The sequence below is a fragment of the Euphorbia lathyris genome, chromosome 4, assembly GCF_963576675.1.
Source record: "Euphorbia lathyris chromosome 4, ddEupLath1.1, whole genome shotgun sequence".
In the NCBI taxonomy this organism is placed as follows: domain Eukaryota; kingdom Viridiplantae; phylum Streptophyta; class Magnoliopsida; order Malpighiales; family Euphorbiaceae; genus Euphorbia; species Euphorbia lathyris.
This window is the reverse complement of record NC_088913.1, coordinates 34,733,089-34,751,380: the sequence shown is the minus strand read 5'-3', so window position 1 is coordinate 34,751,380 and position 18,292 is coordinate 34,733,089. Positions and strand designations below refer to the sequence as shown.

General features: G+C 32.9%; 2 protein-coding genes across 4 annotated transcripts; one reads left to right on the top strand and one right to left on the bottom strand.

Moving 5' to 3' along the window:
• Positions 1-964: 964 nt before the first annotated feature.
• LOC136227778 (exopolygalacturonase-like) lies at positions 965-2,530 on the top strand. The gene is made up of 4 exons (XM_066016529.1): positions 965-1,114; positions 1,192-1,497; positions 1,578-2,093; positions 2,201-2,530. Exons 1-4 carry the CDS (start codon positions 968-970, stop codon positions 2,420-2,422), a joined length of 1,191 nt encoding a protein of 396 aa, XP_065872601.1. The 5' UTR covers positions 965-967; the 3' UTR covers positions 2,423-2,530.
• Positions 2,531-11,699: 9,169 nt separating this feature from the next.
• LOC136227016 (metacaspase-1-like) lies at positions 11,700-17,119 on the bottom strand. Of its 3 annotated transcripts, none has more exons than XM_066015746.1 (5): positions 16,725-17,119; positions 13,573-13,906; positions 13,378-13,489; positions 12,142-12,336; positions 11,700-12,048 (listed from the first exon to the last, which is right to left on the bottom strand). In XM_066015746.1, the coding sequence occupies exons 1-5, from the start codon at positions 17,017-17,019 to the stop codon at positions 11,989-11,991; spliced, it is 996 nt and encodes a 331-aa protein (XP_065871818.1). In that variant the 5' UTR covers positions 17,020-17,119; the 3' UTR covers positions 11,700-11,988. The 3 variants fall into 3 exon arrangements, with proteins under 3 accessions (XP_065871818.1, XP_065871819.1, XP_065871820.1); XM_066015747.1 differs by having other exon boundaries at positions 11,700-12,045; XM_066015748.1 differs by having other exon boundaries at positions 16,712-16,833.
• Between the last annotated feature and the right edge of the window lie 1,173 nt (positions 17,120-18,292).

Genomic DNA, 18,292 nt, shown 5'->3' with positions numbered 1-18,292 from the left:
ATGCATGTATGATGTCTGATATAGCTTAAGGATATTTTCCAATTATATAGTTATGGTGGGTGGCTCTAGGGGGAACTAAGGGTTTCATTTACAGGGCCTCTAAATTGAGAATATAATGGATTTAATTAAATGGATATGTAAAAAAAAATAAGATATATATAAGCTCATTGAAAAATGATTGATTTAAAGAATAAAATTGTATAATTATCATCTTTTCATTGATAATAAAGTCCATTTCATTGTAGAACTTTCCCTCCAATTTTTTATACATAAAACTTATTTCAATTATAATATAATAATTATTGAGATCTCAATTGTTAAAAGTTATTTACATAAATAATTAATATCTCGTAACCGAAGCTTATTTTTATTTCATGTTAGATGTTGAAGGATGGCCGAAATATGAAATTATAAATAAAAAACTTATTTTCCTTAATAAGGTTTGAAATTGCACGGTCTTGTAAATGTTATACTTAAGATTTCAATGTTTTGAACGTAGAGACTAATTTTTTTCCCAATAACCATTAGGTAAATTTATACCTTATCCTACAATACTACAAAGCTCCGTATTTGTTGATAAAAAAAATTGAAAGTATATATATCAACTCATGAATAAAGAAAACGATATACATTCACTGCTCTTATCACCTTCCATTTTACATTACATTTTATTTATCATATCTCTTTTTTATAATCATTATTTTATGAAAATAACAATTGAAGTTATTGAACTATTCTACAATAGTGTTACCAAAAAAAGTTGCACAAATATAAAACATGAATAGGAAATTCATGCGGTCCTCATGCATGCATTTGAGGAAACATATGGTATTTCTCCAAAAATAGGAAGAGTCAACCGTAAACAAAAGAAGATCTAACAACTAATTCCTAAAATTAGATAATGAACACTTATAAAACCATCATCCAATTAAGCAAGAAAATACCAAAAGAAATTGTAGAAAGATAAATGGAATCTTGTTTAATGTTGTCAACTCTATTTACGATTTTGATTGTGTTATCTAATGTAAAAGCGCAAGCACCAGCAGCACCGGGAGGGGGTGGAGGAGGGGATATAATGACATTTGGAGCAAAACCTGGTGCAGATAGTGCTCAGGTAATTCATATAGGAACAAGATTACATTACTGTTGAACAAATATATGCATTAATTAATTAGAATTTTCCTTTGTTAGGCTATAACGACTGCTTGGAAAGAGGCATGTGCGGCAGCAGGTACCGGTATGGTGACAGTTCCTACAGGAACATTTCTAACAGGGCCAGTGTTACTGGCAGGTCCTTGTAAAGGGGAGATGAAATTTAACCTTATAGGAACCTTACAGGCACCACCTAAAGTGGAAACTTCTGGTTGGATTACTTTTGAACATGTTGATAAACTCACAATAAGTGGGACTGGAACTCTAGATGGTCAAGGCCAAGAAATGTGGAAGAGCCAACCTGGTTGTTTCAAGAGTGCAAAAATGTGCAAGACAACAGCAATTGTAATTAAGCTTGCTCATTTAGCATCAACAGTTATATAACATATATCTATTTGTGATTCTAACTAATTAAAATTATGCAGAATCTAAGGCTTGATTTCGTAAAAACTGGTCTTGTGGAAGGTATCACATCCCTCAACAGTAAGAATTTCCATATCAATGTTTTGTCTAGCACTGACATCACATTACAAAAGCTTACAATAACTGCACCCGCTGAAAGCCCTAATACAGATGGAATTCATGTTGCAAGATCAAAGGGAGTTACCATTACTGACGTTAACATTGGTACTGGTGATGATTGTGTCTCTGTTGGTGATGGAACATCAGACTTAAAGGTAATAAACGTCAAATGTGGTCCTGGTCATGGAATTAGTATCGGAAGTTTAGGACTTTACCAGAATGAGGAACCTGTAACCGGAGTCACTGTTCAAGGATGCACCCTTACAAAAAGTGATAATGGTGTGAGAGTTAAATCATGGCCGGACAAATACGGTTGCGAAGCATCGGGCATACACTTTTCAGATATTACCATGGAAGAGGTTGAGAATCCTATCATTATAGATATGATGTATTGTCCACCCGGTGGATGCAGTACAACGGTACGAATTTCCACATATTTCTATACAAAAATGCTATACAATGATTGGTTTTATTTTCATGTCTTATTTTTCTTATCATATCACTAACCTTATTGCTTAATTTCTAGGCTCCGTCAAAGGTCAAGCTTACTGATATTTCCTTTAAAGGCATCAAGGGTTCAACACCCACTCCTGATGCAATTTCAATCAATTGTATGCCTGGAAGTTGCACAAATATAGGACTTGCTGACATTGATCTCAAATTTACTGGACCTAAAGGACCTCCAATAGCTAATTGTACCAATATTAAGCCAACTATGACCGGAACTGTGAATCCTGCAGGATGTTAATGTTAATCAATGCAAATCCACACCTATTTTTGACCTTAATACAACTTGCTATGTGAGAGTTTTTGCAATTTTGGCTATATATATATTGATATGTAATATTAATTCATCTCTACTCTTGATGCTAATGGATTATTGTATCTTTTTTTAGAATATATTAATTAATTATTTTGAGAATAGCGATTCTCTGTTTCCTTTCCATTACCTTTTCTCTTTCACCACATGTTTTATATATCCCTACACCTAATATATACATTTTTATGGCAATGATGCATTTGTACCATAACATTAGATACTTGCTACCTAATTGCAAAATATAATATAATTTTCTCTACTAGTTAAAACCACCACTTGTATATGGTTTAGGTTGGTTAAGGCACAAGATCATCTATTCAATTGGGGTTCGAATTTTGGAGATGATAATGCAGTTGTAATTAAAAAAAAGTTGAGCATCTCCTAAAAAATGCAGTCAAGAACTCCACCACCGGCAATGGGCTTGCCTTATCTTCACATGTTATTGAGTGGTTATTCATATTTAATCATAAAGCTAGGATGTGACGAGGAAGGGTTTATCAATAGCAAGAAAAGTTGTTTGCTTAACATTTACTATTTGCTTATTTTAATGTTCGAGAAATCAGGTAATCTCCAAAAACAAATATGCAATATCCATTAACACAACATCGAGTTTCTTTACATGGCACTTAATCACCATCACAATATCCAGTTAGCTGTAAATTACTTACAAAAATGTAAAATAAGCCATAGTTCATGGTACCTTTAAGATACCGAATAAGATAAAGAACATCATCCATATGATGAGAATAAGGAATGTGCATGAACTGATTGAGTTCTTGGACAACAAACCCAATAACAAGATGAGTAAAATTAAGATAAATCAACCGAAAAAAAACTATGATGAACATATGGTGTGTGATAAACAGATCCAATAGAGAGATCCATGTCAATATCTAGTCGCATGGGAAATGAAGGAAGAGCCTGATCAAGACCAACATCAGAAATCAAATTACAGAAATATTTACGTTGAGATAAAAAAAAGATGTCGCCATTTTCCGTTGCACAAATATAGGACTTGCTGACATTGATCTCAAATTTACTGGAACTAAAGGACCTCCAATAGCTAATTGTACCAATATTAAGCCAACTATGACCGGAACTGTGAATCTTGCAGGATGTTAATGTTAATTAATGCAAATCCACACCTATTTTTGACCTTAATACAATTTTCTATGTGAGAGTTTTTGCAGTTTTGGTTATATATATTGATATGTAATATTAATTCATCTTTTCTCTTGATGCTAATGGATTATTGTATCTTTTTTTTTAGAATATATTAATTAATTATTTTGAGAATTGTGATTCTCTGTTTCCTTTCCATTACCTTTTCCTTTTCTCCACATGTTTTATATATCCTTCACTTAATATATATACATTTTTATGGTATGATGATGCATTTGTACCATAACATTAGATACTTGCTACCTAATTGCAAAATATAATATAATTTTCTCTACTAGTTAAAACCACCACTTGTATATGGTTTAGGTTGGTTAAGGCACACGATCATCTATTCTGGAGATGATAATGCAGTTGTAATTAAAAAAAAGTTGAGCATCTCTTAAAAAATGCAGTCAAGAACTACACCACCGGCAATGGGCTTGCCTTATCTTCACATGTTATTGAGTGGTTATTCATATTTAATCATAAAGCTAGGATGTAACGATGAAGGGTTTATCATTACCAAGAAAAGTTGTTTGCTTAACATTTACTATTTGCTTATTTTAATGTTCAAGTTATAAGGTAATCTCCAAAAAAATATGCAATATCCATTAACACAACGTCGAGTTTCTTTACATGGCACTCAATCACCATCACAATATATAGTTCATGGTACCTTTAAGATACCGAATAAGAACATCATCCATATGGTGAGAACAAGGAATGTGCATGAACTGATTGAGTTCTTGGATAACAAACCCAATAACAAGATGAGTAAAATTAAGATAAATCAACCAACAAACAAACCTATGACGAACATAAGGTGTGTGATAAAAAGATCCAATAGAGAGATCCATGTCAATATCTAGTCACATAGGAAAAGAAGGAAGAGCCTGATCAAGATCAACATCAGAAATCAAATTAGAGAAATATTTATGTGGAGATAAAAAAAAGATGTCTTCATTTTCCCTTGCTATTTCAATACCACAGAAATATTTAGCGTGGCCTAAACCCTTAATGGTAAAAGAAGAATGAGTATATTGTTTAAAATCTTCAATAGAAGTTTCAGAGTTACTAGTTATAAGAACATCGTCTACAGAGACAATAAGAACAAGAATTACACCTTTTTGAACATATGTAAAAAGGCAACTATCAATATAGTTTGGGTGAAATCAAACACTATTATTTGAGAAGTAAATTCCTTGTTCCACTATCGACCAACCTGTTTAAGCCCATATATGGATTTCCTCAATTGACAAACTTGACTGTTAAGCGCTTTGGTATAACCTTGTGGCAGATTGAAATAGATTAATTCATTGATAAATCCATAAAGGTCATAATTGTTAATATTAATTTGACGAATATGACATGCCTTAGATGCATCAATAGCAAACAATAAATGAACTATAACAAGTATAGTGTTGGGAGAAAAACAAATCTCAACATAATAAATTCCTTGAATCTGATTACAACCCCGATGTACAATTTGAGCCTTATAAATATCAATAAAACCATCAAGTTTACGATTAATATGAATAATCCATTTAGTAGAGATATGTTTATTTATGGAATTAATACATCTATTCATATGTTTGGGGTCTAATTTATAAATGCATTTTCTAGCTACTGTGGAATATTTATGGAATGCTGATAGAGCCCTTAATTGAGGAGCCATTTCTTGACCGAGAGCGAATCGCTGAGTGATACCTCAACAACAGGGCAGGTTATGAAGCAACTGCCAGGAGATGGACTGAAGAGTATACATGGGATATATGTTGTGCGAATAACAAGCAAGGGGGGCATGATTATGTGACATACGAATAGCGTACAAGGGGGGCATCATGCGCGAATAGCAACAAAGGAGATTTTGATGCTAAACAAACACTGAGCTGGATGGTGTGGACTGTTGGGGTTTAGTGTCCTATAGTCAATTGTTCTAGGATATAAACCAACTGTAAATGAATTGTTCTCTATATCATTTGTTTTAATAAGATATGATTTTCAAACTGTATAAAGGCATTTACTTTTAAGAACTAAATAAGTCTAATAAAAGGAAATCCCAAAGTTTATTTAGAGTGATTATAAAGTGTTCATACAAGCATGAAGTGAGACAAAACATTATAATAAACTAATAAACTTAAAACCACCCCAAGTCAAGTAATATGTTTTGAATAGGGATTGACATAATACTGTAATTAATACATCTCCAAATCTGTCAATTTTTCAAAGGCGTGGTGTTGGAAGCAAAATCTAACTTGATCTACATATATCTATAAGTCATTATTAGGCCTAGAATCCCCAAGTCTTGATATCTGCAAAACCAACTGATGCTCATTAATCACGTACCATATACAAATATACCTAATAACTCTCATTTACCATTTCCCCTTCCTAGACCTTTCAATTACCCACAGTATAAATATGAAGCTTTTACCAGTTCTCAAGAGTCCACAACCCAACACTATACTTACGCTAGTTATATCGATCATGGATAGACGTATAAGGGACCTCTATACTCGTGTTGAGGCACAAATTTCCCTACTCCGGCATGAGGCACCCAGGTGGCTCATCAATAGTTATGCAGGTCCTGCCCGTCAGCAATGGACTTTCGTGATGAAGGGCCCTCCAAACACCCCTTATGAAAGAGGTGTATTCATAGTCCATATGGACTTCTCTATCGATTTCCCCTACCGTGCACCTCTAGTTGTAAGAACATGAACTTATTAACACATAGTAAGCAATTCATATATATGCATATACACTCATGACATTACTATTATTCGCAGCTCATGTTTAGGACCAAAATTTATCATCCTAATATCGGTCCTTTGGGGCATGTATCTATGCCCCAGCTACTTGATCGCCCTTCCCATAGTATTGCCACGGTAAGATGATGCTATAAATCTATGCATTTGCCTATGTTTGGGTTCTAATTTATATATTCATATGTTTGGGGTCTAATTTATAAATGCATTTTCTAGCTGCTCTGGAATATTTATGGAATGCTGATAGAGCCCTTAATTGAGGACCCATTTCCTGACCGAGAGTGAATCATTGAGCGATACCTCAACAACAGGGCAGGTTATAACGCAACTGCCAGGAGATGGACTGAAGAGTATGCAGAGGATGTATGATGTACGAATAGCAAGCAAAGGGGGCATGATTATGTGACGTACGAAAAGCATATAAGGGTGGGGGCGTGACAACATCATAACCCTCATTACCAAGTTCAGAGTACGACGAGTACAACCCAAGTGGAAGGAGCATTATAAAAGGGTCAGTTTAGTCTAATTGCACAGACATACGAACTGAATAGCAAAGCTCTATGTTATATTACAAAAGGGGGGATGAGTGTTGCCTTTCGGTTGGAATTAAAGGTCCAAATCTCCTTAACTATTTTGAGTATAGAAAGGAAATTTGGAATTGGAATGAGAACCACATTTGGAGCTTACATTGCCTTTCGATTCTCCTTTCTCTCACTCAAGATAGTTTATGAGATTTGGACACCCTCATATCCACTTTGCATATTCCTCAGTCCATATCCGGGCGAGCCCCTCATACTCTTCCCTGTTGCTGCGGTATTGCTCAGCAACTGCTTCTTGCCTAGGATATGGCTCCTTACTGTGGGGCTGTAGAAGTAGATCATATAGGTGCCACAGACACTACAAAATGCATAGAATAATTAGATCAAAAATATGATGTTGTATGTTTATCAAATGAAATAGGTAAATAGTTGCATTATATCGTGGCAGTGGATAAGTGATGGGTATTAAGGATACTGGGAAGACGAATCAACCCTTAAGGAGCCACGTTAGGATGATATATCCTATTCTAGAAGCGAAATTGAGAATAAGAGGAGAGATTTATTAGTGTATGTTTCATGTAGGTGATTATATCTTACTGATTTGAGTTAATATTACTCTTGCAGGACTGTTTGGGAAATCCGGAGGGTAGCTGATTCTGATTTCAAATACACCCCTTTCATATGGGGTGTATTGGGGGCCTTTCATTCTGATCGACCATTTGAAGAAGTTACCATTAAGAGGACCTGTACGTTATCATCCAAGAAGAATCATTAGAAATACACAGAAGAAACGAGGAAGAGTTACAGAACAACTATGGATTGACATTACATACTATCGATGGCCAGAAGCCACTCTGGGTTCTCCATGTACAATTTCTCCAAGTCAGCAATTATCTCTTGTGGAGTTTCAATAAGGGGATCCATTGTTACAGCGTAAGTTTTCTGGTTGTTGAAGGTATGGATTCTGAACGCGTATGATGCATATTATTTATAATGATATGATTGTGGTAAGTGAAAGGCCGTGAAAGGGGAAGGGTCTGTAATTACTAAGTTTAGGGTTGTGTGTAATATTAATGACCTGCTTGGCTTTTGCAGATACCAATACCTTTGGGATTATAGGCCTAATTATTACTCCAAGATATGGATTGACGTTATGGAAGATTATTGGTTATTTTTTTGTGTTTTAATTCAGAAATGTATTGGTTATTCAAGATATGGATTGACGTTATAGGCACAAATGTAAATATATTATGAGTATTGGTCTCTAATAAAATTAAAACCATTGATATACAGAATTTCATGTTCATATTTTAGTATGTTTCAGTATTCAGGTAAAAACCAGAATTCAAACGAAGAAGAAGGCAAAAAGTGACATTTTAATTTTTAAAAATGTCATCTGAACAGCAATAAAAAGACATTAAAATAAACGTATCTGTCATCTGAAAAAAAAATCCTTTGACATGATTGATTAAGACCTATGCCATCTAAACAGGTTATAACAACATAAATTATTACACGAACTGTCATCTCGAATTCAATATGCCAATTTCCCTCACGCTAACCTGACGGTTTTAATTATTAGAATGTCATGTGATGACATTAAAGGTGACGACAGTAATAAATAAGCCGCATCGTAACAAGGGTAAGATGACATTAAGAAAATAGGCTAATGTCATGTGTGATGACGAAACATGACAGAACCTGGCCGTCGTCTGAAGGTGCAATAGACGGCAGCGAGCCCCGTGATATATTTATATCTCACGAGACGACGGTTTTTAACCGTCGTCTGAAGAGGGTTTTGGCATAGTGTTATAGGATACCCTAAGGAAACTATAGGGTATTACTTCTATCATCCAAATTATCAGAAAGTAATAGTATCCAAACATGCAGTGTTTCTAAAGAAAGAGTTTCTTAAAGAAACACAAATGGGAAGCATGATTGAACTTGAGGAAGTTCAAGAGGAAACACCAGCTGAAACAACAGAGACGATTGAGGAACCCGAGGCAGCCCCATTAGATGAGACTCAAGTGCTTTTACCTACTCGTAGATCACAAAGAGTTCGTGACCTCCCAGTTAGATATGGTTTTCTAGTGGGAGATGATGAAGAGGTTCTCGTGTTAGACGACGAACCCGAAAACTACGAAGAGGCTCTCACCAGTCCAGATTCCAAAGCATGGCTTGAAGCCATGGATTCTGAAATGGATTCCATGTACACCAACCAAGTGTGGACTTTGGTTGATCCACCCGAAGGGATAAAACCCATTGGGTGCAGGTGGATCTTCAAGAAGAAGACCGACATGGATGGAAAGGTTAGCACCTACAAAGCTAGGTTAGTAGAGAAAGGATACTGTCAGAAACAAGGAGTTGATTATGGTGAAAATTTCTCTCCAGTAGCCATGTCCAAATCAATCAGAATTATGCTCGCTATTGCCGCTCACTATGATTACGGGATTTGGCAAATGGATGTGAAAACAGCTTTCCTAAATGGAAACCTGCTTGAGGATGTATATATGATGCAACCTGAAGGTTTCACATCGACAGATGCAACCAAGGTTTGCAAACTTCAGAGATCCATTTATGGACTCAAGTAAGCATCAAGGATCTGGAACAAACGTTTAGATGAAACCATAAAACAATTTGGTTTCGAACAAAACTGCAAAGAAGCTTGTATTTACAAGAAAATTAGTGGAAGCTCAGTAGCATTTCTCATACTATATGTGGATGACATATTACTGATAGGAAATGACATAGCTCTACTATAGTCGGTGAAAGTATGATTATCATTAGTCGATGAATCGTTGAAGCATAATAGCAATCTAGAGCTTCAGTTTAGCATTTGTTGACAATAACGTTTTGTCAATATTACATACTAAAAACATAATATTTATGTGGTTCGGTTAATTTGTGTCTTTCACAATAGAGGAAAAACTTTATTAATAAGCAAATAAGAACAATTAATTATAAAAGAAGTTATGGAACTTCAAACCCAATAGTTTTCCTAAAACATTTATATAAATGATTTCCAAAACGCTTTACATTGTTATTTTTCCTCTCTCACACACATGCAACAACCTCTTTTGTGAACATATATTTTTATCTTTTTCTCTTTTCTCACGTCTTTTCTTCTCTCTCATATAGCTTTCAAACTTATTAATATGACCTCTTGAGTGGTAAGTATACTGAAATTAAATAACAAAGAAGATAACCTAAGTATTCACTTTTTCATAAAAGTGGAGTACCTCCTTAGGACACACCAATATATGTCATGACATTCTTTATAAATATCACTACAAAGTCATTTCTAAACAATATGAGATGACTTTAACTCTTTTAAAGCTTTTTACTGATAAAAACTTTAATGATTTTTTTTTATATAAATTCAATTTGGATCTAAGAGTCCTAGCCCAACACAATGGCTTGAGAAAATGAATAGGAGGATGATTGGTGATGCAACATGTTTTTTTTTTCTTATTCTCATTTTTTTATAATAATAATTATTATTATTATGCTTATTATTATTTTGTAATTAATAGTTAATTATAACCATCAATTAATGGCTAACTACAAATCTTGGAGATATTTTATCTATAGTAGTAGTGAAGTTTAATTTTTTTAATGGGATAATACCTGATAAAATTAATATATATTATTAAGAAATCCAAATACCTCAATTCATATGTACATAATATTTAATTGTGTGGTTATCTATAAAGATGTATATCAAATGAGCCCTGTACTTAGTCAAATATTCCGATTGAGTCACTAGACCTTGGAGATGTTTTATAAACTCATTTAACTTATTAAAGTGACATGTATAACCCTCCAAATCCTACATGGTTGAGTAAAGTGGCGATGCGGAGAAATTGAAGAACCCACTTTTAAATAAGTTTATGAGTTTAATAAGACATTTTAAATAAATTCAGTGACCAATAAGTTATATTAAAAAAGTTTAAAAGGTAAATAAATTATTTTAAACAAATTTATTGATCTAATAAAATATCTTTATAGTTTAAGAGATCAGTCAGATTATCTGACGAAGTATAAAGGGCATCATGTATTAAGAGAAGGTTTGACATTATTGTGTCCAACAGAACATGTTGTAGAGAAAAGTGCTAGTGTTTACTAAATGCATAGTAAACTACATATGTGGTGTATAATCTTTATCATTTTTCACATTTTAGTGTACAATTTTCAATTTTGCATACAAAACTGCACAACCTTTTGGTGATAACTCACAAAAGTGTACGACCAGTAATTATGACCGGTCAACAAGCCACGCCAGCAAATTGACATCCCTAAAAGTCAAAATTATTGACGTGGTGTGTTGACTTTACATTGAGCAGACAACTTTTGACATTTAGAGAAATTGCCGATGTGACGCGTTGACTTCATGCTGACCGTCACAATTACCGGCTATATACTTTAGTTACAAGTCACCAAAAGATTATTCAGTTTTGTATATAAAATTAAAGGTTTATATCAAATTATAAAGTAGCACAACGGTTGTACATTACGTATGTAATTAACCCGTAAATACATGATAAAAGTTGAAAGTTATAATTATTTTTGAAATTAAACAGAAGGCTAGAGTTGTTTTTTAAATAAAGTTGAAAGTTAGACTATTTTTATTTCGAAAAGCTTCTCTTTCTTAAAGTATAAGCTGTAGTTTTTTTCTAAAGGATTTTGTATATATCAAACACAACTTTACAGTGAAAAAGAGAAAGTGACCTGATCCCAAAACCCAAAGTCTATATAAATATATGAATTTCATGGATGTATTGACATATTTGAAAATTACATAAACAACCTTATTAGAATAATATTTTCCTCCCGCAGATTTCCAAGACATTTTATTTGCGGATTACAATAGTCGAAATCCTTGATTACGAATTTTTATACTTCGTATTTTGCTTCTTTTCCTTTGTTTTTTTTTTCCGTCTCGGGATTTAAGCCTGGAAATACGACCTTATTTAGAATACATTCTGATTCTGATTCCTCCAAAGCAAATAATTCTGGTTTATATGCTCCATTATAAAGCAAACTTCTTTTTGTACACATCGAATGGTTCTGAAGCACAAAGTTGAGGCTTCTGCCAACAAAACTTCAATTAGCCACCATATATCTAGCATATTTGATCCTTATACTTTATTTAATTTGGCAATTGACACCAATGAGGGGTTACCTGAAATAATCTTTGATTGAGTAGTTTTTTGAAAAGCCTAATAAGAAGGCAACCATCTTGATCAGCCCTCTCAATCTCATTATAGATATCATCAAGTAGTTCTCCATATGTTATTTCTCTCCCTCTCTTTTCAATGCTTCTTGTTAATGTAAATGTCAATGCTCCACTCATCTTCAAATCAGCTGGACTAAATGCCTGCATCCAATTCAACCAGCCTTTTCTAATTAAATAACCCTTAATTTATGTTTATGGACATCTAATTTCAATATTCATTCTAGACAAATACAAGCAAAAATAAAAGCCATAAATGTCTAAATTTGGAGGAATTGGCAGGGGTGGTTTCCCACGCTCGTCGACATCCCCTCCGTCCTCCTCTAGATCCAATTGTACGATTCTTGTTTTATGAATTCTATTATATGAGTTTAAAATTGTTTATGTACTAATATTTATGTGTAGAGGTCCTCTAGAGTTGAAAAGCCTCTAGAGTTGGTGGAGTTGTAATCTTAACCATTAATTAGTCAATTAATAGATGAGATTTAATTGATATATTTTAATATTTAATTAGTCATTTATTGATCAATCAAATCTCATCCATTCATTTTGTAATTAATGGTTGAGATGTATATAACTCCACCAACTCTAAAGGATTTCAACTCTAGAGGATCTCTAGGAAATATTTGGGTCAAAATTTCTCCTGTCTGAGTGGGTGACACAAAGATAGAAAGCACGAGCAAGGAGGAATCTTAAGGGATGATGATTGTGCAGGAATGAACTGAATCTTAGATCGGAAATGGATAGAGAGTGACTAAAGCTTGTTAGTAATGTGTCTATTCAATACACGTTGACACGTTTTAAATCGGTGAGCATCAAAATGTTGGATTTGGATCAAAACTAACAATATCTGTCATGGAACTAGTTGAACTAGGAGATTAAGTTGATAGTTAGGACTCAGTCATAGATCTTATATTAATCTCTGACACACCCCAAACGCAAATGCTCCTGGGCTTGCCGGGTTTACAACACATGCTTATCTCATCATGTGTTTTGAAATCCACCAATAATGGGATTGTTAGGATTCGAAATCTCGACCTCTGATACAATGTCAATAAATTGAATTAAAAGTTCAGGTTGATATAGATTTTACATTGGCTAGAGCATTACATATATCTATACTTTTTAAAAAACGTTAGGAGCAAATTTAAACGTGAACCCAAAATAAAACCAAAAGTAACTTACATTAGTATCTGCAGCCATTTGATCATCTCTGCAAGCACCAAATGTAATAGCTAATCCACCACTTGTTTGTTTAATAGCTCCAGAAGGAGGGCTATTATCTTCCCATTTCTTCCTGATTCAACCAAAAAAGTTCATTGTTTTCAATCTAATTGAATCAAACATTATTAATCAATCTAATTGAAATTTGAGACTTACGTTTCTCTATTGTACATATAAGGAAGATCAAGAACAGTTCCACTGTGACAAGCATCAATAATAGCATGAAGAGTGACACCTTTTATAAGTGGACGAACAATTGTTGAATAAATTTGATTGTCAAGAATCATGCCTGCTTCCATAAAATCTACAGGGCATATACATTCATCCATCCCATCTCTCTCGTCGCCTTCGAAGTCCGGTTGCCGTAGTCCATGCCCCGAGAAGTAGAACACCAAGGAGTCACCACTCTTGCTTTCCTCCATCAGCCATTTCATGCCTATCTCAATGTTCTTCTTTGTTGGACTTAAATGTTCTTCATCTGCCTCTTCTTCTGAGCATCGTAATAACTTCTTTTTTTAAATATATTCCGTGAATTGTATATATACAAAGGTCATTCAATATATATTTTGCATGCAGTTTATTTCTTTGTAATTGAGTGATTAATTGATATATTTTAAGCAAGTTAAAAGTTGAGAATACTATCAGTACACTTTAAAAGTTCAGGAGTCAATTGATAAGTGTGTATTTTAGCACTAAAATCCCCACTTTAGTGATAAATCGTTTAGGTGATTTGGTTACTATTTGAGATATTATGCTTGTTTTGTGTATTATACCTCTACAAGGACTAATTATGAAGAAATGAGTTGAATTTGGGCTATTTGAAGCTATTTTGACTGAAGATAAAACCTGGAACTGTTTTAAAGATCTAAAGTCGAAACTGAGAGTTAGTCTTGCCCAAGACTAAAGCAGACGGGGCAGAAATCTTTCCGAATACATCAAGTGCGAATTTGTTCAATTCCATCACGTTTTCAAATGTCTATTAAGGAGTTTTAAGCCTATAAATCAGCAAGAAAGAAGTCAAGTAGTATTAGGAAGTTAGAATATTTATTTTTTATAATTAGTTAGGATTTATCTCGTGAAGAGAAACCATGCATTCTTCTATGGCTATTCAAAGCTAAACTTCTATATTCGGTTAATGGTTAATTCAAATGAGGTTTTCTTCATTATTGTGAGACTGTTATGCTTTAATTCTTCTTCTATTTGTTCATTGCATTTTAGGGATTTATTCTCAATTGATTATTCATACTTTGAATGATAACTGCAGGTCGTTCTTTGAATTGGATTGTCATACGACTGAATTGGTAAAGTTGGAGTTTTACCTAAACGAACCATTCATAGTAGCAATCGATAATATAAATTAAGTTAGTTTTGTATTTGAAAGAATAGATTCAGATTTGACAACCTGAGATTGTCTTTCATGTGACATTAATACAAAAGTAATTGGGTTTATTTGAGTCGAATGAACAAGTAACTTAGTTTCTGAATCGTCTACGCTGAGTGTCGGTTGGCTAAGATCGGATTCTTCTACGGGGCGTTTGGTATTCTATTGGGATAGGGATAGGGATAAAGATTGGGATAGGGATAAGGATAAATGGTTGGGATAAGGATAAAAATATGATAGTCGAGAATTATTATTCAATGTTTGGTATGTGGGATAGGGATGAGGATAAAATAATACATTTTACTATTTTAACCTTATTTAAACTACATAACATTAATTTGAGGGATAAGATGGACTTTTCCATCATATTAAAATCGCAGGAGCTTATCCCACCTCCTTATACCACCCCCTCCTGGGTATAGGATTTGAGGGATAAGAAGCTTATCTCTCACCCGTCTCACTCTTCTATCTCCCAAACAAACACGGGATAACTTATCTCGTGTTTTTTATCCCTATCCCACCTCCTATATCCCTTCTAACAAACACCCCGCTAATTCATAAGGCTGTCAATAGATTGAATCTTGACCGCTGAGACTAGATTATTTATTGATTAGGAACTAGTTATTTGTCGTGCTTGACCAGTTTAATATTAAGCAAGAATACTCCAAACCGATCTGGTATGTGTATAATAGTTTATTTTATCTGTCAATGATCAAGACTAATTGAATTCCTTGCCTGAGAACCCATTAGCTGAAATTTTCTTTATTTATTATATTCAACTTCAATTTTGATTTTGTTATTTCTGTTAACTTAGTTCATCAATCTTGTTTTAAAAAAAAAAAGTTCATCAATCTACTCAAATCCCTTTTATTTAATTTTATTATTTCTTGGTTATTAATTTAGTTAAATTAGTACTAATCATTTGGGTTCGATCTTTACTTACCCTTGTGCAAGCCTGTAACTAAGGGCTGTGAAGTATTAATTATTTTTTGTGGATTCGACAATGCTATTTGGATAAGTTCAAAATCACGATGTATTAAGCCTATTTAAGAACTTAATTCATAATATGCATACATAAAAGTTTAAGAGTTAAATGTGTAAAAATAGCATAGTTTTGGAATATGATGATACTTTTTTATTAAAGCAGCCTTGAAGTAACTTATTTCCTTATTAAGGTATATGTTAAATATATTAGGAATCTGATTCTTGACCTACCTTAAACCATGAGGTGCTTTAGTTTCAAAACAATAAAATTAAGGGACAAAAATAAAAACAAATTTTATGGTTTGGTTGATTTGCAAAAATAATTTTGCATTGTTTAAAAACTTACAAACATAGGTTCTGTATTTTGTACATTTTATGACTACTTTGAATAATTAAAAAGAATGTATTTACAAATCAGTCAAAATACAGGGTCCGACTTTGCAAATCAACTAAACTACAAAATTTTAAATTATAAGAACGGTTTATAAATTGGTCAAACCACAAAATTTAATTTTATGTTTTTTTCGTAAAAATTAAGGCATGCTGATATTTTTTTATTTTTATGCATTAAGCTCGATTTTTTTTTTAATTTGAGACATTGAATACTTACGGGACACGTTAAAAAAAGTTTTATTTTATGAGAAATTAATTATAAATACGTTTAAGAATGAGATCTTATATGTTAAATTTGACCATAAAAAAACTATAAAATTGTATTTCATATAATAAAAAATACAATACTAAATAAAGTAACATACTTTGTTTTTTATTTTAGAAAAATAATAAAGTAACATACTTTGTTTTTTAGTTCACTTGGACACTTCTCATTAGTTAAAAATTCAATATATGCGATTATAATTGATGCGTAGTTTTATATATCATTTAGAAGATGAGAAGTTCGATGCTTAAAATCGATATCGTAAAACATACCGGTTAAACATACCGGTTAGAATGAGAATATTGGCAAGCTTGAAATCATAGTTAAACATCAACCAATCTTTCATCTTCTTAACATCGTTGATAGTTCCTTTAAGTTCATACTTCTGCTTCTTGTAACTCACCGCAATAAGCAGAGCTCGCTTCCTCGGCCTGCCCTCCCGCCGCGGTTTCCGAACCGTCAAAGGAGATGGTTTCGTATTTAGAGTTGGATTCATGACCTTCACCTTCCCCAAACTATATTTTTCCTTACTATTCTGATTATTATGTTTTTTGTTACAATAATTACCACAAACATCCATATCTTCTTCTTCTGTTATAGAATTCAAGTTTTCAAAAAGAAAAAAGGATGGAATGAAGAAAGCAATCTTTAGGAGAATTTCATGGGAAGAAAGATGTGTGTTTTTCTGAGGTTTCTTTGTCTTATAAATTAAGCTTCATTCTTTCTTATCCACTTCATTTAAAATACTCTAATTTTTCAGATATTCTTTTCCTTCATTAAGGAAGTGTAAATAGAATAACCTTTACACTATGTATACTCTATGTGCCAATTAAATCACAACTTATTTAAAAGGGAAAAAAGAAGAATTAATTAATAAGCTAGTTTTGTTCGTCAAAATTTAACTCTTATCGATAGTTAATCTTTAAATTCTAAACAGTGATACTCAAAAATCTACTTTTACCTAAACTTTTTAACAAAAAAGAATTATTTGCACGGTTAAGGAATTAAGGTTCATCAATGTCATACATAAGGAATTCTTGTTAGCAAGTAGCATGAAAAGAACCTTCTACAGATTTACTTTCTTCTTACGAGAAAACCCAGAAATTTTTTATAGGAGATGTTGTGGAAACAATTAACAATTAGAAAGTTAAAGCATAAAATAAATATAGAGAATATCAAAATTTAAAAGGTTCGATCAATATTGTAGGTTTTCAGATATTAGTGAGCAAAATATTACAAGAGAAAAGAAAAAAGAAAAAAAAAATAGTCTTAGAATTAAAGGAGACAATTGTTGTGAAATGTATTTTCTAAAGATTCCAAAGCTATATATATATTAAATTTTTTTTTATACAATGCATTTACATTAAATAATAAAAGAAAATCCTCACCTGATTCTATGTGATTCGAACATATGACCTTCTTTTTATATAATATAGCCTTGAGAATCCATTACAAAACTAAAACGAGAAATGTGGGATCTAGAACATAAGCCAACTTGTCAACAAAGCTAATTATCAACTATTTCCACCTTTGCCTTCTTTTTAAATCGCAATCAAATTTGTTTACAATCATTTTCCAAATTCAGTAATGTCTTAAAAATGCAATCTTCAAATTTTAAGAACATTAATCAAGTTAAAATAATGTTCAAACTTGATTGATGTTACCACCTTCGTTATCATGTCAGCAGGAGCGGTTGAAATCTTCTAAAGCAGTATTTGACTCGTTTCGAGAATTTTCCTTACAAAATGATAACATACGTTAATATGTTTCATCATTGCATGATAGTCTTAGTTTTTTTTTTTTTGCTAAATAGGTAGCACTCTGACAGTCACAATGTACTTTCATATGCTTCT